General features: G+C 50.2%; 2 protein-coding genes across 2 annotated transcripts; both read left to right on the plus strand.

Moving 5' to 3' along the window:
* Positions 1-2132: 2132 nt before the first annotated feature.
* Positions 2133-6691, plus strand: LOC122186792 (osteoclast stimulatory transmembrane protein). The gene is made up of 3 exons (XM_042883727.1): positions 2133-2208; positions 3410-4439; positions 5954-6691. Exons 1-3 carry the CDS (start codon positions 2165-2167, stop codon positions 6251-6253), a joined length of 1374 nt encoding a protein of 457 aa, XP_042739661.1. The 5' UTR covers positions 2133-2164; the 3' UTR covers positions 6254-6691.
* Positions 6692-12636: 5945 nt separating this feature from the next.
* On the plus strand, positions 12637-17559 carry LOC122186774 (thyrotropin-releasing hormone receptor-like). Its single transcript, XM_042883693.1, has 2 exons — positions 12637-13425; positions 17167-17559. Exons 1-2 carry the CDS (start codon positions 12652-12654, stop codon positions 17557-17559), a joined length of 1167 nt encoding a protein of 388 aa, XP_042739627.1. The 5' UTR covers positions 12637-12651.
* Positions 17560-20534: the final 2975 nt, after the last annotated feature.

Here is a 20534-nt window from a genome sequence, read left to right on the forward strand (position 1 = left end):
GCAGTGAAAATGGCTCACTGGCAAACTATCAGCACAGGCGGTGTATCCTTTCACCCCCACCCATATGGTCCAGCATATAGGGAACGCTGTGGAGCCTTGGGAAACATTCCAGCCAGGTTTGGCCGTACTTACGACTACTCGGCGCTGCTCAGAATCACCGCTCAAATGCAGCATCCCCACAGACTCCAGCTCCCCTCTGCAGCAGACTCAGAGAACATGCTGCTCTGCTCCTTGTGTTTGTTAATCATTCGTATATTTATTTGTTTTCTTAATGGTCTGTGATTTCTTTCTCGGTTCTTAATGGTCTATTGATTATTTCTTCCCACCTCAGAAAGCTACCTGCTCACTCTGAAAGGGGTCTCAAGAGCTATTATCAGCTAGCTCTGGGGTACAGTGAGAAAAATGAGTCTTGAGACAGCCACTATGAGCCTGATGAGTTTTGCCTTTTGGCACATTCCTTTATAAACTGCGAAGTGGTATCACCACCTAAGTCATGGCCAGGGCAAGCAAGTGCTGTTGATGCTCCAAACTAAAGCACTTTTCCTGGTGCCTGCCTCTTGATAAGACAAGGGGAGCTGGTTTCAAACTACAGGAGGAGAGATTTAGATTGGGTATAAGAAAAAGCTCTTCACAATAAGAGCAGTGAGGCACTGGTACAGGTTGCCCAGAGAGGTGGTGGATGCCGTGAAGACATCCAAGGTCATGTTGGATAGGGCTCTGAGCTCCTGACGGAGCTGTGAGTGTCCCTGTTTATTGCAGGGGGGGTTGACCAGATGGCCTTTGAGGGTCCTTTCCAGTTCAAACCATTCTATGCTCCTCTTGAAGGCTGCAGCTACTCAGAGTACCTCACTCAGCTCTCTGCACAGGTCCCTGGGCACTCCAAGAACACCTCAGCTGTGCCATGCAGGAAGGGATGAGGGAGCAGACAGAGATAGGCTCACGCTCAGCTTTGCTCATCCTTCAATGGCTGCACCACTGTGGGGACCGGCTACATCCCTGGGGAGGGAGCTGTGTCCCAGCTGAGCCCCAGCCCTTCACCCTCTCTCGCTGTAGGGAGCATGGGAACTGGCTGGGAGCCCCATGTTCCCACCGGCAGGAGGGCTGGAGGCAGCAGCATCACTTGGGGAGGCCCCAGCACAGGTTTGGTGATCTTCCCTGTGCTCTGTGAGTGGAGGAAGGCAGGATTTGTGCACAGTTCTTGTAGACAGTATCTTTGTTTTTCTGGCAGGAGGAGGGAGACACATCTTCCCCTTCATGTCTTGGAGCAGCCATCATGGCTGGTCCTTCCCTGAGGTTTGGAGGGTGGAACTTCAGGAATCCCAGCCTGCTGCAGGATTCTTTATGGTGGATTTGTTGGCCACAGGGAATTGGGAAATGAGCAGGGCTTCCTTTGCAAGAACCACAAGATACCCAGATCCAGTTGTGCATGGCCAATGGCCGTGGCCCCAAAAGATGCTCATCTACAGCTCCCACAAGGCTGCTGGTCTCAGCAAAAAGCTCGAGTCAAGCTTCCTAAATGCAAACTTCTTTGAGTTAGGTAGAATGAAGCAGCCAGATTCCACCAAGGAAGGGGTACAGAAGTGAGAGTTGTTGAGGAGTTGCCCTTTAAGCACTGTGAGCCCAGCACATGAGATCACAGTTTCAGCAGAGAAGTGCAGCCTGCCAGAACTGATCAACAGTGACCAGAGCATTTGTTGGAGCCTTCCATGCCCAGAAGTGCCTTTGGGCCATGACTGATGCCTGCCAGAGGAAAGCCCCCTTTTCTCTAAGTGCTCAACATACTGCTGGGATGAGACAGCTGATTTCCCAATTCAGGACAGTGACACCCCATCTCCCATGTGATCCTTGTTCCCCCCAGTCTTTCCATATAGTACTGACTCATTCCATATGGAGCTGACTCATTTCTCTCAGCAGCGTGTCATCTCACCAAGCCTCTGCACTTCAGCAAGATCCAAGGGAGTCTGACAGCAGGGTTGCTCCTGGGCTCCACATACCAGCTTTGTCCACTCACAACAGGAATCTACAGCATCTGTTGACTCAAATTGCCTTATGAAGCCCATTTTTTGAGTCCTGGCTGCCTGGTGCTGACAGCTTTGGTGTCTTCCTGTGGATGTCCCAGCAGCTGCCTCCAGCATCCACAGTGGGAGTAACAGGGCATCAGAACATGGGGAGCCTACAAACAGGACAGGGACACATCTCGCCATCCAGGTATGTAATACCTGCTTCAGTCTTTTTGTCCCAATAGCTTTGAACTGCCTATCCACTGGCAAACGTCTGGTAAATGGATTAGCCGGGCACAATTCCCACTCTGGGGTTACTGCTGCTGCTGCCAGGCTAGGACAGATGGGCTCTCCTGGCTGGTCTCGTCCTTGGGACAGGACTGAAAGCTGCAGTGGGATAATCCTTCTCCCCACCAGGTTTTCTGCTCTCTGGAGAGTCATTCTACATCAGAGGCCTGAGAAATAGTACTTCTTCCCAAACATTTGTTTCCATTAGGCATTTAAATAGCTCCCTGGGACTTTTCATCCTGCCTACAGTAGCCAAATTCTTAACCTTGGAGATTTCCTCTGTCACTAAGGCATCTGTGTGAAACAATGTTTTCTCTGATCAGTTCTGTATTTGTCACCCATAGATTTGCTGAGTCTCCTATTTGGATTTTCATCTCCTATTAAGAAGCAGGGAGGCAAAAGCTCCTGCTCCAGCTCCTCTGTTCCATGAAGCACCTTTATTATTGAGCTAACTAACAATTTCCAGAGCAGCTGGGAGTCCTTTCTTCCCTTCTCTCTCTTCTAAGAAACCACCAAACCTGCTCTTAAACACAGCTGAAGAGTTCAGCCTACTCTGAATGACTTCTTTTTTATAGAGTAATACAATGTTTTTCTCTAATGATATTAGAGGAGGAGGAGTTGCTTATAACTGGTATCGGATCTTTCATAGAATCATGGAATCACTGAGGTTGGAAAAGACCTCAGATCCCCAAGACCAACCCCAGCCCACCCCACCATGCCCATTAGCTATGTCCTTCAGTGCCACATCTCCACATTTCTTGAACACCTCCAGGGACAGCGACCCCACCACCTGCCTGCGCAGCTGTGCCACTGCATCAGCACTCTTTCAGAGAATAAATGTTTCCTGATATTGAATCTGAACCTCCTCTCATGCAACTTAAAGCCACCGCCTCTCATCCTGTTGCTATTACTGGGGAGCAGAGGCTGACCCCCACCTGGCCACAACCTCCTTTCAGGGAGTTGTAGACAGCGATTTCAACAAATGCTATGAACTGTCCTGGCCTGCATGGTTGCAGGGAAGACCCCAGTGCCAGCAACTAAGGTATCAGAGTGGCAAAGAGCGAGACCAGAGAGGGATGTTACAAATTCCCCAAATTAGTGCATGCTTATTCTTTGCACAGATTGCATGACAACGCCTATTATGAAGACTCCCTGTTCCCAAAGTTGCAGAGGATCATGACAGAGCAATGGTCCATATACTCCAAACCAGTCCCAGCAGACAGCCGGGAGCTGTGGGCCCTATTTCTGCAGTGCTCCTGCATCACCGTGCTGCTTGGAGGCCTCTTCTACAACTGGCTCTTCGCATCCCTGGAGTACCCCCAGCACATCTCCATCGCGATGGCCATCACCTTCAGCCTGCTCCTCCTCCTTGCCCTGTTCTTGCTGCACCCTGTGCGCTGTGCCTTCAGCATCACCATGCCAACACTGGGCACCAAGCAGGGCCGGAAGCTCCTCTTGTCAGCCTGCATCATGATAGCAGTGGTTAACATCACCCCCAACATCATCAGCAACATCAAGACCTTACTGCAGGTCATCCTGTGCATCTCCAAGAATTCCTCTGAGAGCCTTCTGAACTCCACTGATCTGCTGGAGAACGCTTCCTGGAAGCTGGGGGATGAAATAAAAAATTACGCTATTCTGAAGCCCATGGATGGACATTTTCAGTTTTCACTGGTGAAGAACAACTCCTGGATTAACCAGGTGCACCTCGCTGGTGAGAAAGCCAGGAAGGATTTTTTGGCTGTCGAGGTGCTGGTCAAAGATTGTGTGCGAGCAGGCAACAAACTGGTCGCTGCCTTCTCCGTGCTCTACCTCTGCTTTGAGTCCATCTGGTACTTGAAGAATTACCTCACCAACCTCCGCTTCGACAACATTTACATCACCAAGAAGCTGCAGCGTTTGGCTGAGGATGGAGGAGCTTCCCACTTGCTGGTGGGCTCAGCCCAACGCCTCATCCGCCCCACGGGCCTCAGGCTGTCCCGTGAGGAGCTGATGCTGTGCCTGGCGCAGGCGCTGCGCCTCTCGGTGGCCCTGCTGCTGGTGCTGGTGGTGGTGGCCTTGGAGCACCTCGTCTTTGGCGTAGCGGACGTGGCAGTGAGGAGGATGGCTCAGCTGTCCGCAGTGCCCATCACGCTCAGCATCAAATACCAGGTGAGTGCTGCTTGGGGCACACAGATGGGTTGGCTTCTCTAATGCGCTGCACTGGGCTGTGACGCTGCTCAGTGTGCAGGAGATCCTTGGGGACAGCCCTGCCCACTGCCTTTCTGTCACCCAGTATCCTGTTTCACAAAACTCCCCAGTTTCAATCTATTTTAATATCCTCTTAGATCCAGCTGACAACCAGTCATGAGTGGGGTTCCCCAGGGGCTGGTACTGGAGCCCTGTTTAATATCTTTATTGATAATCTGGGTGAGAGAATTGAGTGTACCTTCAGTAAAGAGGTGCAGATGGCACTGAGAGGGGGAAGTGTTGATCCACCTGAAGGCCCCACAGAGGGACCTGGGCAGGCTGCTCACTGGGCTGAGGCAATGGGATGAAGTTCAACAAGACCAAGCGTTGGGTCCTGCGCTTTGCTCACAACAACCCCACACGTTGCTACAGGCTTGGGGCAGGGTGGCTGGAAAACCGTGTGGAAGAAATGGAGCTGGGGGTGTTGGTCGACGCTCGGCTGAACGTGAGCCAGCAGTGTGCCAGGGTGGCCAAGAAGACCAACAGCATCCCGGTGTGCATCAGAAAGAGCGCAGCCAGCAGGACAGGGAGGTGATCATCGCTGTGCTCAGCTCTGGTGGGGCCGCACCTCGAGTGCTGTGCTCAGCTGTGGGCCCTCACTGCCACACAGACATCGGGGCCTGGAGCGCGTCCAGAGAGGGGCAGCGGGGCTGTGAGGGGTCTGAGCACAGTGGGGACTTGTGGGGAGCGGCTGAGGGAACTGGGATGGTTCAGTCTGGAGAAAAGGAGGCTCAGGGGAGACCTTACTGCTGTCTGCAGCTCCCTGAAGGAGGTTGTGTGAGGTGGGGGTCGGCCTCTGCTCCCCAGATAGAACGGGAGGCAGTGGCTTTAAGTTGTGCAAGGAGAGATTCAGGTTGGAAATAAGGAAGAATTGATTCTCAGAAAGAGAGGTGATGCAGTGGCACAGACTGCCCAGGAAAGTGGTGGGGTCACCATGCCTGGGCTGTTCAAAACCACAAGTATATGGCACTGATGGATGTTGTTTAGTGGGCAATTTTTATGGTAGGTGGACGGTAGAACTGGATGATCTTAGAGGCCTTTTCCAACACTGATGTTTCTATGATTCTGTGATTCTAATTCTCACTATGCTTTTTAATTCCCTATTTATCTTGCCATCCTCCTCCTGCCCCAGCCTGTGCACTTCCTAGCTCAGATAACTGCTTATAGCGAAGCAATAAGGGCTTAGAAACAAACCTTTCTGTTAAAACATGCAGCCCCTGCTGCTCTCTGTGCTCTGGCTCAGTGTGAATCCTGCAGCAGCAGATGACGATGCCAGGACTGGATCCCACCACACCAGGGGCTCAGCACCCACAACTCCTGCCTGAAGTATATTTCTGCTTCAGTACCCTCATCTCAACACACTCAAACAAGCTATACCAGCAACCACACACCTCCAGGCTCATACCTCATTGAACCTCTTACTCTCTTTATTTCAGGCTGAAATAGACTTCTTGAAAATCTCACTTCCCGTGAAGGACGTTGATAGGAGCTACCACCACTCCCTGACCTTCAGCTCTGCCGGCTGCAGGATCAGCCCCCCAATACCTCCCAACCCCTCCGTGCTGCTGGTTGTGGGACTGCTCTTCTGCATTATCTACGCCACCGTGTTTCTGGAGACCTACGCACGCCGCCTGTGCAGGAAAATTTCTGCTTCCTTCTTTGAGAGCCGGGAGGATGAGCGGGCACGTTACCTCTATGGCAAGCTGTCCCGGCAGCACAGGAAACAACACAGCTGAGAAATGAAGGACAATTTTGGACATGCAGGGAATGACAGAGAGCTTGTGGCAATAACTGGATACGCAAAGGGATCACAAAATTCACTCTCCAGAGTCAGAGAAGTGGTAGGAGCCTGGGAGCAGTATTTGCCAATTTAAGAGAGAAAAAGGCCAGAAGTGATATTTTGATTAATCTGAGAAAAAATGAGCTACATTCACTTTCTTTTCTTGATTCAATCTAGAACTCATCCAGGAATGTTGGAAAAAGGAACCCAAGATAATTCCTATGACTGTGAGGGTGTTGGCAGCATTATGCAAGGCTAAGTGTGCGTGGGAGATGGGTGGAGGAAGTGCTCCTTCACCTTCCCATGTCACTGCTGGAGGAAGTGCACCCTTCATCGATTCATACAATCTTTAGGTTGGAAAGAGCTATGAGATCATCTCACCCAACTGCTTCCTTTCTCCCTGAAGTGATCCCTACAGGAAGCAAGCAAAAAAAAACAAAACAGAGTTTTGAGTTTTGAGAGTTGATTAAAAATGAATTGTAGAATCACAGAGTCATTAAGGTTGGAAAGACCACAACAACCATGCAGTCCAACCATCAGCCCATGCCTCTGACTGCCCTAGACCATGTCACTCAGTAACACATCTACACTTCTCTTAAAAATCTCCAGGAGCATTAATTAATTTATTATTATTTACTTATTATTTAGAATGCTTATCATTTATGATATAAAGTGTTGTTTTAACCTGCTGAAATAAATTGAAGACTGTGTGACACCGAGAAGCACCTCTTGGGCATGGGAGAGAGTAGGAATCAGTGCGTGAGGACTTGCTGAAATCTCTTCACCAGGGCTCTCCAGAATAGCAGATAGGGCAGCTGGAGGACTACAGAAGAGGAGGAAGGCAGCCAAAAAAAGGTCAGCTCAGGCCAATATCCAGGAGGATATAGAAGTGGTGGAGTGAAACCTGACATTGGAGCCAGAGCTCTGCAGGGAGCAGGATGGGGCAGGACGTGGAAGGCTGGGCTTTGCTAAAGCAATAGCTAGTTTTATGTGTTGGGTTGCTTCAAACTCAGAAATGGTGATATTGTAACTAATATGTAAAAATCCATCATTGAAGCATATCTTTTGAAAGAGGCACATCAGAACCTGGATAAGGACAAGAGCCAGGAGGAGAGGGAGCTAAACCAGTGCCAGCTTCAAAACAAAGCAACTTTGCAGCTTCATTTCTTCAAAGCACATCTATTATTTCCCTCTCTTTTCCCATTAGAGTCTTCATTAAGATAATTATTTGGTATAATGCACCTCAAAGAGATTAAATTACAGAAGTGAAGTGGCAGCTGCAGATGCACAAAGATCTATCAGCTTCTGAGAAGCTTGAAACAAAGTAGATCTGGATAATTTTTTGAGCATCAATCTAACAAAACCCCGGTATATTTATCTCCCCAGGTTTCTTAATTCCCTGCTGTTAAGGTGATTAATACAAGTATCTTTCTCCCTCTGCAGCAGCTAGGCTGCTTTGCCAGAGAATTATAGAATTGTTGAGGTTGGAAAGACCTCTAAGGTCACCAAGTCCAACTCCAACCCATCCCGCCATGTCCACTGAGCACAGTGCCACATCCCCACAGTTCTTGAACACCTCCAGGGATGGTGACCTCACCACCTCCCTGGGCAGTTGTGCCATATGTGGTTTCTGCAGCTAATACTCTGTGATGTTCTGTCTGGGGAAAGCAAAAAGATTCCCATTTGCCAATTGAGTAGCCAAAATTACCTGGGGTCAGGAGTTAAGGAGCTGTAAGGAGAGCAGGGAAACCCTACAGCCACAAACCATTCCAGAAGCACAGTGCCTTCCAATGAGCACATCAAATACAGCTTTCCTTGGAAAGACTCATCTGTTTGGCAAGAGATGTGTAGCAATCTTTTAATGCCCTGTAAGAAATTGTTAAAGTGTTGGCCAGTAGCATTTTGGGAATCCAGTGTCCAGGGCCTGTCCCAGCTGTCAGCCCATGGAGCAGCGAGGAGCCCTGCTGGGGCATGCAGAAGTTGATACGGGGAGATATGGGGTACGGGGGCAGATGAGGCTGGAAAAGTCAGGGCAGTGTTGGGTCATCCCAATGGCTTTGCTCAGAGATGGGTCCCCCAGGTTCAGAGGAATTGGAGCAGAGAAGACCACAGATCTGGACTAAGAGGACTGAGTCCCACCCACAGGTTCCCACTGCATCCTTCACGCTGGCAGTGCCCCACTCCCAGGGCATTTGAGCAGTGTGGGAGGAGCTTCTGAAATATCCATTCTCAACCCGAAAATTCCTCTTTGCTAGGACAAGCTAACCTCAGTCCAGAGTGGTTCTCTTTTCCAGTTTCCTTCAGCTCCTCCTAAATTTTAACTACTAAAGATTGATTATGGAAAGTTTGTACTTTTAAACACCAAAGTTCAGCATCGAAGAAACCTTGATTAGGGTAATTGCATCAGCTTGAAAGGGTAATGATCAGTGTCAGGTACTGCCACTCTGCTTATGCCTCCAGCATCACAGCTGTCATAAACCTGTGCCTGAAGCATTGTGCTGCCATTGCCATTTTGCAGGTGGGTCTTCAGGGATGAAAAAGAGATTTGTATGAATTTTTTGCACACACGACACCAGTTTCTGTGGTTTCAGTGATGAGAGAAAGGGAAGAGTTTGGGCTTTGTAGAAACATTGGAGCATAGGAGATCAGCGAGTTCTGTCGTGGCAATGCTGGGGTTGGTTCATGACGGAGGAAGCAATAAAGGTGACATGTTACACCATGGAGAATCATGAATTGTCATCGCATTGGTGTCAAAAGGGTTTTTATTGAATGTAGGAAGGAAAGTCATGATGATACCTGTCACCTATCATTCACTGCTGCAGGTGGAGGACAGCCTTAGCTACCTAGAGGAAGGGTCAGGCATTTTCAACTCCCCCATCACTCATTAGCACCAACACCAACTCAAATCCTTGCTGATGCCAGACTAGGATGTGTTTGTTTTCTCCCTTGCACTTGTGGAGGTTTGGAATTTCTTTCTAACCTAAATTAAAGTGTTAATTACACATAGAAAGGCCCATTGATTGCTCTTTCCTTCACCAGCTCAGTTGCAGCAGGGGGTGGGAGGTCCTCGGCCATGGGACAGGGTGTGCCCTGAAGCCCCTGGTTATCCTTGGGTTTTTGTGGTGAATTTTTGTGGATTTTTCACCCTGTACAAGTGCAATTGTCAGTAAAATACATGCTAAATTTCTGCTTATGGCTGGCTGTCCAGGGGATGAATGGCCTTAATATGCTGAGGAGCAAATGTAAAAACTGTCCAGCTGAGGCAATACACTGGGAAAGATTTCACTCAGAGCCACCAATCTACATCCACCAGAGCAGAGAATCACTCAACCACCTCTCTCCAGAAATACTTCCTGATTTTTAACCAAGCTGTTTTTATGTTATATTTTTATGTTATCCTATCTACAGCATTTGCACAGTAAATGAAATGGAAAAGTAATGGCTATATACCCCAAGATTTAGAAAAGGGAATATGAATAAACATAAATGAAATCTATTCCATGCTATGGTACATGGCTGGACAGCCATGGAAAGCCTTGTGTTCTGGCTCTGCTCCCTTTCCCACCCTGCACAGAGTGGTCCTTGACTACCAGGACCAGTGGCCAACGACCAGGCACAGCATCTGTTGCTCCTGCAGTGATCCCAGCTGCTGTCTATGAGTAACAGTCAGATGCACAGTGAATTGGGAACTGTCAGAAAGCCATTCTTTTGGGCAAGAGCCATTAAAGATTCCCCCTCCCCGCCCCCGAGGAGGAACCAAAACGTACTGCAATGAGCTGAAGACATGAGACAGCTGCAGAGATTCCACAAGTGATTTGCAGTGCACCACAGTTTTCCTCATTTTGGTTCTTTCTATCTGAAGATTGTGTGACGTTTCACTCTGACTCAATGCTTCGTATTTCGCAACTGTGAATTTCCGTATTTGTGCTTCATACCAAGCCTTCAGCCCACAGAAACAGAAAGAAAGGAGGAAAAAGCAGTGGCAGTCACTCCAGACAAATGCTCACAGCCAGGATGGACCAGGGGCTGCTCACACTCTTTGTAGGTTTCTTTGCAGATAATCAACAGAGGAAATTAAGTCACTGCCAGAGATTATTTCAGTGTGCAAATGGAGTGTGGAAGAAGTATCACATCTGCATATGTTAACTAGTTACAGGCTGCTCCAATCTTCAATTACTCCCCCTAATTGGAATGGGTGGCAAGGTGTCCACAAAATGGGGCTGGGAGTAAAACTAACTTCCCTGTTGTCATCTAGGGAAACACTGCTGCCATGTGACCACAATGCCACAGAGTTGGGGTCAGGGTTGTACTTGGTGACACTGCTGCAATGGTTTGGCTTTATGGACATGAATTGGGTTCTGGCCATGGGTTGGGTTTGGGGCCATGGGTTGAGCTTTGAAGACCTCTGCAGCCTAAAATTCCATAGTCCAGCCCCAAACCCTCCCATTTGTGACCTTTTTATGCTGCATCTTTTCTACTTTCACCATCACTGAGTGCTGGTACAGCCTCAGTGGCCCAGTTTTATGGGTGTAATATGTACAGATTGTGAAGCACCAGAGAATGGAGAGGTGTTTTCCACAAAGGTGGGTGAGAGGATCATTTTTATCCCAGCAGTGTCTACAAAATATGCTAAATCTCAAAGGTCTCTCTGTGTGTTGGACCAGATGAGCCCACAGCAGCCAAAGGAAATTGTAGAAAGGCCAAGGTAGGTGAAAGCCACAGTGGGGTCAGGGAGCAACTTCAGAGAGGGATAATGTATGGCAGCTCTGCTAAAAGCAGCGCACAGAGCAACCAGGATGCTGCAGTCAGAGCAGCCAGGCGGTGTTCCTGACAGAGGACAACAATGTTGACTGATGAGATGGCAGTACCTTCTGTCTGTCAGCTCCCCAGCATCACAGGAAGGTGTGTAATGGACACCATCAGATTGGCTGCAGCAGCGAGTGCTATCTGTGGGTGAAGGGCAGCTGCATCAGCTGCATCCTGCCTTTCTGTACACCTCATACCAGCTCAGTAGGAGAATGCAGCATAAACACTGTCATGAAACACCATGTAAGTACCATGAAATATGAATCTATTAAAAAAGTGAGGAAAGAACAAAGTGCATCCTGAGGAGAGATGAGCATGGCAAGGACCTGTCACTGCATCCCCAGCCCAGGGCTGATCCAGAGAGCAAAGTCCTGGGGCAGGAGGCAGTGAGTCCAAAGGGAAGAAAAGGAAAGGGAAGAAGAGGGTATTTGTCCTTCACAACTGAGCCCAAGCTGAACAAAACGTCACAAAAGGGAGTGAAAAACTGCAGTGACTGCACCCTGTAAAGCCAACTGGGGGCATACCCAGAGAAAAGGGGAAAAGCCTTATTTGTCACTGCAAGGCAGAGCTTGGGGACAGAATGCTGTTTATGCAGAAGAGCATGGGGCTGAGCAGGAGTTTTTTTTATCCACACTGGGATTGTAGCACCCACACTTGGAAATGTGCCTTTGAAGCCCTAGACTGGAATCTCTCAGCATTGGAAATCCTTCACATTTTGGAGATGGGTGTCTGTGCCTGGGATTAATGGTGTGGCTCTGCTTCTAATTGCAATGTAATCTAATTGAAAAGTGAGCTTTTCTCCTCGCCCTTTCCTCCACTCCACAGGTTGGGTATGATGAGCACTCTATCTTAGCAATCACAGTTGCTCTTTCCATCTGAAAATACATTTTCTGCAGAGACATCAGGAGCGAGCAAGAGCTGACAGCAGAGTCAGGCTGCTGCTGCATTAACCTGACTGGTGGGAAACACATCTCACAGCCTGGGATAGATACAGACAGCCCAACCCGTCCAGAGCTCCCAGCACAAGGTGGGTAAGACTTTCCCCAGTGGAGTGACACCACTGTTCCTTTGAGATGGGGTGACCATGGGACAGCTGATGGGAGGAGGTTTAAGACCCCCAGGGAAAGCACTGCTCTGCCCCAGCCCAAAGGAAATGGGGAAGGCATCACACTGGTCCCATCCTCCTGAGATGAGGAAGGAAGACAGGACCCCAGCTGGGCTCCTTCCTCTACCTCCTCCTGTGCCTCCTCCTCCTCTCCTTGGCTCAGCAGTGCACCAGGACCCAACAAGTGTAAGTGGGGAGCAGGTGCATGAGGGGGTGCGGAGGGATTCTGAGAGTCCTCAGGGGTGGGAAGGAGGTTGCAGGGGTTGGGGTTTTCTGAATGTTCCCCGCTCCTCCTAGCAGTGGTTCAGCGGGGGGGGAGGGGGTGGAGGGGGGTAGGAGGATGGAGGGGATTTGCAGGAGAGGTGGGTGGAGAAGAAAGGGGAGGGGGAAATGGTTGGGAAGGAGGGGAGCTCATCAGTGCTTGCAGAATCGGTGCAGCATCCATGGAGAACGGTTCAGCCAGCTCAGGAGCCGTGCTGGGCAACCAAACCTTGGGCAGGATGCCCCGACAGCCCCTGGAGCTCCAGGTGGTCACCATCCTGCTGGTGCTGCTCGTCTGCGGGGTGGGCATAGCAGGCAATGCCATGGTGGTGCTGGTGGTGCTGCGCACCAAGCACATGGTGACCCCCACCAACTGCTACCTGGTGAGCCTGGCTGTGGCCGACCTGCTGGTACTGCTTGTGGCTGGGCTGCCCAACATCTCTGAAGTGGTGTCTTCCTGGGTGTACGGCTACGTCGGCTGCCTCTGCATCACCTACCTGCAGTACCTGGGCATCAACATCTCCGCCTGGTCCATCACCGCCTTTACAGTGGAGCGCTACATCGCAATCTGCCATGCCATCAAGGCACAGCTCCTGTGCACCGTGGCCCGTGCCAAGCGCATCATCTTCTCGCTGTGGATCTTCACCTCCCTCTATTGCCTCATGTGGTTCTTCTTAGTGGACACGTCCCAGGTCACGTTTTCAGATGGAGATCAGGTCAGCTGTGGCTACCGTGTCTCCAGAAGCCTTTACATGCCGATTTATTTCTTGGATTTTGCTGTCTTCTACGTCATACCGTTGGGACTTGCAGCCGTCCTCTACGGCCTCATTGCCCGCATTCTATACATGAGCCCGCTGCCCGCCGCCCCGCAGCATGCCCTGGGCTCAGCACACCGAGGTGGCTCCCTCCAGCAATCCTGCCTGGGCAGCAGGGGGATCCTGAGCTCCCGCAAGCAGGTACGGAACCCCTGTGGGCTGCAGGCTCTGTGCACAGGGGATTGGTGCTTTGGGTGGGGGGAATGCTCCAATAGCTTGCACCTGGAGGAGCCAGGAGGGTCACTTTGCTGGAAAATGGGCTCCCTCTGCCTTGACTGAGCTCTGCAGAGCTGCCTGCGTTCACTGGGAGTGGCTGAAGTGCAGGGGTTTGGGTGGATAATTAATACTCTTTGCCTGCTAGGTCCTGGGATGAGTCAGTATCTGTGCACGGGTCTTTGCATGAAGGCTGTCCCATTCATATTTCAAGCTCTGAGACATGGTATGTATCAAAGTTAAGGGCTGAAGCTTGGAAACTAGCTGAAGACTTTGAAATCCCCACTCCTCTTGCCTTTGAGCAAGCAAGATGTTATTTCCAGCCAGCTTGCAGTAGGTTTCAGCCCCTCAAAGTTCTTATTTCCCCAACTTCTTGCTTGACTTGCACAGGGTCTTCTACTGACCAGGAGAAATGATTCAGAGTCACAGAAGCTGAATGAGCATCTCAGGAGTGCATATTTCTTTAAGAACTTACGGGCTGGTTGCTGGCATTCCAATCCCTGGAAGCATTCTGTGCTCTTTTCTCTGGCAGTTTTCTTGAGATCTCCATTACCTTCTGCAGTATCTCAGCAGACAAAACCTCCCCTGGCTGGCTTATATCTCAGAGCTGGGGTCACAGGAGTAAAGATGCCATTGTGTTTAATGATATCATAATCAATATTCTCACTGTATAGGGAGCTATGTGATGATTTGTACCATTACCAACAAATAGCCCAAACAAAAGCTCAGCTGAAGCCTCTGAGAAGCTGTTGCGAGTCAGCTGCTCATCCAGGAGGGAAAGCTCTGTCACAACCACACTGTAAATCTGTTTGATTCCCCAGTCCTGCCTTGCAGACGGAGATAAGGGCTGTCCATGTGTTTCACTGTAACTATCATACTATTTGGGAGCGATTTGCTTCTGACTCACTGGATTTTGGAAGATTTGGAGAGGTGTTGAATTCCTAATTGCAAAATGAGGACCCAGCTTGAACCAGTTAGTGAGCATGATAGTGATGGGCTGGAGATTGGACTAGATGACTGCAGAGCTCTTTTCCACCCTCAGTGATTCTGTGAGTCTATGAATTGATTCATTGCTGAGGGACTGGTTTACAGGAGAAACAAGTTATCTGTGCCCCACACAGGTACATCGATAAGGGTTTGGGGCAGGATGAGCAGCAGTGCAAAGCCGTGTCCTGCAGAGCATCTTCCTTGGCTCTGCCTGAGATTGGCAGCTCACAGTGCGATGGGTGGTGGTGCAGGAGCTGCGGTGAGTCGTGATTCTGCATCTGTCTGCGGGGAGAAAAACAACGCCCTGAAGTCCGAGAGCCCCGCAGGGTCAGTGACACTTCCAAGAGAAACTGCGGTGGGAAGGCACAGGGGGCCGGAGAGGCAGAGCAGGACGGGGCAAAATTCCGATGGCGGGGATTCGGTCTGAGGCAGGAGCAGCAAACCCTGCCCGAGTGCGGCAGGGCTGTTATGATGAGCAGCTCCTAACTGGTTTTCTTGGCTCGTTAATTACCCGCGGCCGTGGTGGGAGGAAAGAGGCGGCGTGCCGGGTGATGGCACCTGTCTGTCACACTGCGGGGAAGTGCTGACAGCCCTTGAAAATGTCACCAGGAGCTGAAGGGTCCCGTCCTGAGCATCCGAAGTGAGGACACAGCGTCGGAAACGGCTCTAATAGGAAAGGCTCCAAACGTGAGGGTGTGAAGGAGGATGTGCCGGCCGGGGCGGGGGCGGAGGGTCGGTGTCCATCCCCTGCTGGAGCAAAGCGTGGGCCGAGCTGCAGCCTCCGTGCTCCGGTCCGCTGGAGGGATTCCTAACGACCTCTGCAGGTACTCTGCAGGTACTTAGGCACTGCGGCTGAAAAGCAAACGAATGACCGGTTCTGTACAACGCTTCACCGTGTTCAGTCTCAGAAAGGACTGCAACCAACACGCCTCTCAACCCGGGGATGTGCTGTGTGCACCCTCCGGCTCTGTCACGGCTGCGCAGAGCTCAGCTCACGCTTCGCACTTCTCTCGTGTTCCTGAGCAAGGAGAGAGACAGCAGCCAAAAAGTCAGAGCTGCCTCAGCCTCAAAAGGAGCTCTGTCTCCACGGGATGGGCAAAGCGCAGAGCCTGCCGGGTCTCCCAGGAGGAGCACTGAGCTGCTTGGTGCAGGGGGATTATGTCCTAAACAAATTGCTCTTAGAGTCACCTAACCAGAGGAGCTGCTTGCATTTCGCTGTAGAGTTCAGCTGTTATCACATTTTTGTTCAAATTAACTTCACTCTCTGGATATAAACCTCAGACAGATATATGACCAACCACCCCATAAGCTCTGAGGCCAGATTCTGGCACATCTTGTACCAACCCCTATCTTCCCCAGAGGCAGAGAGCACGCTGCAGTGTAAGCAACAGCCCAAGCACTCATGGTATTGCTGTGAGATCTCACTCTGGGAAGCATCCTCACATCCCCATTAAACCACATGCAGCAAAACACCTCTATTGGCCTCAGCTTGACAATTGCTCTTTTCTTGTAGGGAAAGTTCTGTTACCACCATGCACAGTTTCTACTCAAAGCATTACAGGAAGGCAACGCTGTTTGTAACTAAGTGAAAAAAAACAAACAACAGAACACTCCAAGAAAAGCAGAAAGACTGAGTGTGATCCAAGTGCTCATTTCCTTACAGAGGGCTGGAGTCATTGCACAACGCCTTTCTGACATTTGAAACACCACTGCCTCAATATGCGTGCAGCATTGATGTTTACTCATACTTTCCTCCTCGGGGACGCACGTAATCTGTGACTGCTTGCTGGAGGATGATTGCCACCTACCAAAAAGAGCTGTTGAAGTTATTAAGATCATTGGAGTTTCAGTAGAGGAAAAAACAAAACATTTTCTTCAGCAATTTGAGTCAAGCTGAGGGTGATTACTGCTCCATTCTGAATTCTCAATATCTTCTTGTTCCTAATATACAGATGGAGTGCTCCTCCACTGCACTGTAAATTAAATTTACCCACACTGATGAGCTGAGCAACTCCCATATCAGCCAAGTCAGGAATTCATGCAGGACTCCAGGCAGTCTCACCTGTACCAGGAGCCCTGTCCCTGGGAGGGAGCAGCAAACCAGTATGCACCAGGCAGGTGAGATTTACCTTGGCACCCCCAAAACTCAGCATCACACTTTTGCACAGCTTCAGTTCCTCACTGATCTGTTGCTATTTTCTTTTTCTTTTTTTTTTTTCCTTCCCTGCCACAGAAATTCCCTTGATTATTTCTAACTGATTTCCGGACTGATGGCTGCTGGTCCTGAGGAACCACAGAACCATTAAGGTTGGAAAGACCACTAAAGTCACCAAGCCCAACCCCAGCCTACCCCACCATGCTCACTAACCACGTCCCTCAGTGTCACATCTCCACGTTTCTTGAGCATGTCCAGGGACAGCAATTCCCCTGCCTCCCTGGGCAGCTGTACCAGTGCCTTGGATGGAAGGCCGTGAGTGGTGGGTGAAAATCTATCAGTTAAAGGTTTTCCTTATGCAAGACTGCATCACGAACAAAACAGATTTAGAGAGGAGTAGAGAGTCTCATGGTTTGTGATTCTGTCTGCAACTGATAGGAGTGATGTAATTACCTGTCTGCAGGAAGGCTCTGCTGGAGCTTTAGTTTCACCTGGCTCTTTCTCCTCTCCATCTCCCCACTCACCAGGTAACCAAGATGCTGGCTGTCGTGGTGGTCCTCTTTGCCCTTCTGTGGCTGCCGTACCGCACGCTGGTGGTGGTGAACTCCTTTGTGGACCCCCCGTACCTCAACATCTGGTTCCTCCTCTTCTGCCGGATGTGCATCTACCTGAACAGTGCCATCAACCCCATCATCTACAGCCTGATGTCGCAGAGATTCAGAGCTGCCTTCAGGAAGCTCTGCAGGTGCAGATGGAAGAGCACAGAGGTGCCCACACCACACAGCATCCCGGTGCTCTATAGCAGAGCGAACGACGGCTCTCAGGGCAGCTTCGAGCATGGCACTCACCTGGATGACCTGAACTGTCCCCCTGCACCCGCGAGGAGAAGCAGGGCTGCCACACAGACACCAGGACCCTGACATAATGCAGGCAGCGGGAGCTGTACGACTGTGTGCATCATGCTGGGAAAGTGCCAACAGAAATTGCTTGGGCATTGCGGCAAGCTTAACTTAATAACTCTCCAGGGCATTTAATGGAACGGATTCTTAGAGACAAATTAATTTGCTTTTCCTTAATGCTGATTTATTTTTGTGCTGTTAGGCGCAGATCGATGTTCAGCATCTCCAAAGAATCTGTAGTTAAATATAGCACTGCAACACCATTCCTAGCTATGTGCAAGTGCAGCTGCTTGTTGAGTCAGGCCAGAGCATGGGAAGGAAATGCAGGAAGAGAAGGGCAGTCAAGGAAAATCCGCTGCCAGAGCAGGTTTCCTAGAGGGTGAGCTTCCCCTACCCAAATGCAGGAAGCATCCAATATGAGCTGCTCCTCCAGGGGTCTATTGGAGTTAGTGGGACAACATGGCACTTTCTCCTCTCATTCCAGGAAGAGATGAACACACTCCTCTCGTGTGTTATTTCCTTCCACCAACACCAAAGGGACCAGTCTGCGTCTCGGATGGAGACTCATGCATTACACATGGCTGAAGCTGGGTGCCATGAACCTCACCCTGTGCTGCTGGAAACATTGCTGTGCCAACCAGCCCGAGGACACTTGCCCCAGACTCACAAGCAACTCTCTGGACTGGGAGTAAATGTAAGAGATTACACACAAGGCAGATGCCGAGGCTCCTGCCAAGTAAAACAAGAGGCAGCCACCAGTAACCCTGAAGTGACTGCACACCATTCTTCGAGCAGCCCGTTCAGCCTCAGCATCCACCATTGCTTCACAGCAAACCAGAGCATTTAATCAGATCCTTACCTCTGCTTTGCAAAACGTCTGTGTGACATTTCGAAGAGGCCACAATTTAAAAAAAAACCTTTTTGTGTCTATGGAAAATAACTACCATGGGCAAACAGACCTCACTTCATGCAGGGAAGGGCTCAGGGTCTATTTTGTTTCTGTGTGGGGTGGCTTTGCATGTGTGATTATTATATTGTGAATTATTAGATCATCTATTTTGGTCCAAAATAGCTGTAGGATGAGGAAAGAGAGCACTGGTTTTGCAGATATTTCGGAAACAGTGTTTACATGGAAAGGGATTTTGGTTTATTTCTGAGTATTGGATCTCCCGGAGTGAAGTTCCTCATTATTCATAAGGAAGCCCAGCACAGAAATTTCAGAGCTGCTTCATGAAGAGAAGGGAAATCCCTTTGTTGTAGTGCAAGAGGAGCACGACCCTTAGCACAAGGAATGAGAAGTGAGCAATTTGCTGCTAATGGTCTTTTCTATTGCAGTGATGTCTTTTCCTTTAGTGCTGTAAATTGCTACCTGCAAGCCTGCAAGCACCGTGGGGTCAGAGAGGAGAAGTGAGCTGGGGTTGTGTGCTCTGTGCAGAGAAGCAGGAAAGCCAGCCTTGTCCTGCAGCCACGGGGCAAGAATTCAGTGCCCGAGCTGCAGAGCCCTCCTGTGAGCTGAGCCAGGCGCTGCTCGGCATGGGGTGTTGGCAGCCCGGACCTCTGCCAGCACAGCCCTGCACTGAAACATCTACACAGACTCATTTCTATCTCCCCATCACACTTCCAGGCTCTGAAATTTTTGTTCAGCAGACGAGGTTTAAGTAAAACCCATTTCTCTTTTCCCCCTTCTGCCCTTATCTGCCCATGGACTGCATGACCCTTTGCTATTTCTTGAGAAGTAATTGGCAGATAAATTCCCCTGGCACCACGAGACATCTAGTAAATGCACCAGAGCGTTAAGCTGCAGATGAGCTAAGAGCTCCTGATCCTTCTCTTGCACATACACTGACACAGTGGGACAGCTTGAGAGTGTTTTAGGTGGAACAGTGTTCAAATTTAGGTGAAAAACAGCATTTGGCTTGTCAAGAAGATGCTGCTGGAGAGGACGGGTAGCTGAACTGTGCCGGGAAATAAATCATCAGTGGGAAGGAATGACAATAAATACCTGTGATGCTGGAGGCTCCAGCTGATGGCTCCCAGGAGGGGCTTCGGCTGGATGGAGGCTGAAGCTTCATCCCGGCCCTCCTCATACAGGGCTGAAGGCCAGGAGGAGATGCTCCTGCTCCCTGCACAGACAGATGGTGGAGTACGACTGTGCTGCCCCCAGGCTGGACAGGTCACTCTCAAAGGACAGTGGGGCTCAGATTGCACCTTTCACCTCCCACCAGTGCTGCCCTTCTGTCACAGGATCAGTGCCTCTCCCTGTTCTCACATGTTGGGCTCCTCTCTCCTCTCACTCAGCTGGGAGCAGTGCAGGGGACGTTACCCCAAAAGCAGCAGCCCCTGAGGCAAAGCCCCAAGCACTGTTCCCTCCATCCTGGGAAAGGGGCATGCTCATCCTTTTGCTACTACTAATATTTTTGAAGCAATACATCATCGCTCCAGCAGGAGACCCACCTCCCTGATTCCTCCACACACGGCCAAAGATCTGCCCCATTCATCAGCCTGAGATTTATGAGGTGCAAAGGGCTCTGGTTACCCTGCTGCCCCCTCCCTTCTCCCCATGGCTGGGTGAATAAGTTGCTGCTGGCTCCTCTGATATCAGAAGCAAAGAAAGCCCTGAGGAGAGCAAAGCCCTCATTCCACCAAACTCATTTCCCTAAATCCTTATCAGAGCAAAGATCCTTCATCATGAGACCCCTTGCACCGCAAAGAAGCAAGAGGGAGACCCTGTTGCCTGCAGAGGCTGAGCCTGCGTCTCACCAGCCCCTCTGCACAGCTTTGCTCATGTGAGACACTCCAGAAATAGAAAAGGGATTGAAGGTTTTAGCTATTCTGCATTCCTCCAGCCCTGGTGGCTCTGCCTGGCACTGGGTTCTGTTCTCCCATCCTCCCCCTAAATCACACTTCCCCTCGCTGTCCCTCATGTCTGGCTTTCCCATTTGTCCATTCACTACAAAATTTTGGGGACAAGTGTGGATGTAGGAAGCCATGACTTC

The sequence above is a fragment of the Lagopus leucura genome, unplaced genomic scaffold, assembly GCF_019238085.1.
Source record: "Lagopus leucura isolate 7727_CA_CO unplaced genomic scaffold, USGS_WTPT01 Super-Scaffold_100039, whole genome shotgun sequence".
NCBI classification, from domain to species: Eukaryota; Metazoa; Chordata; class Aves; order Galliformes; family Phasianidae; genus Lagopus; species Lagopus leucura.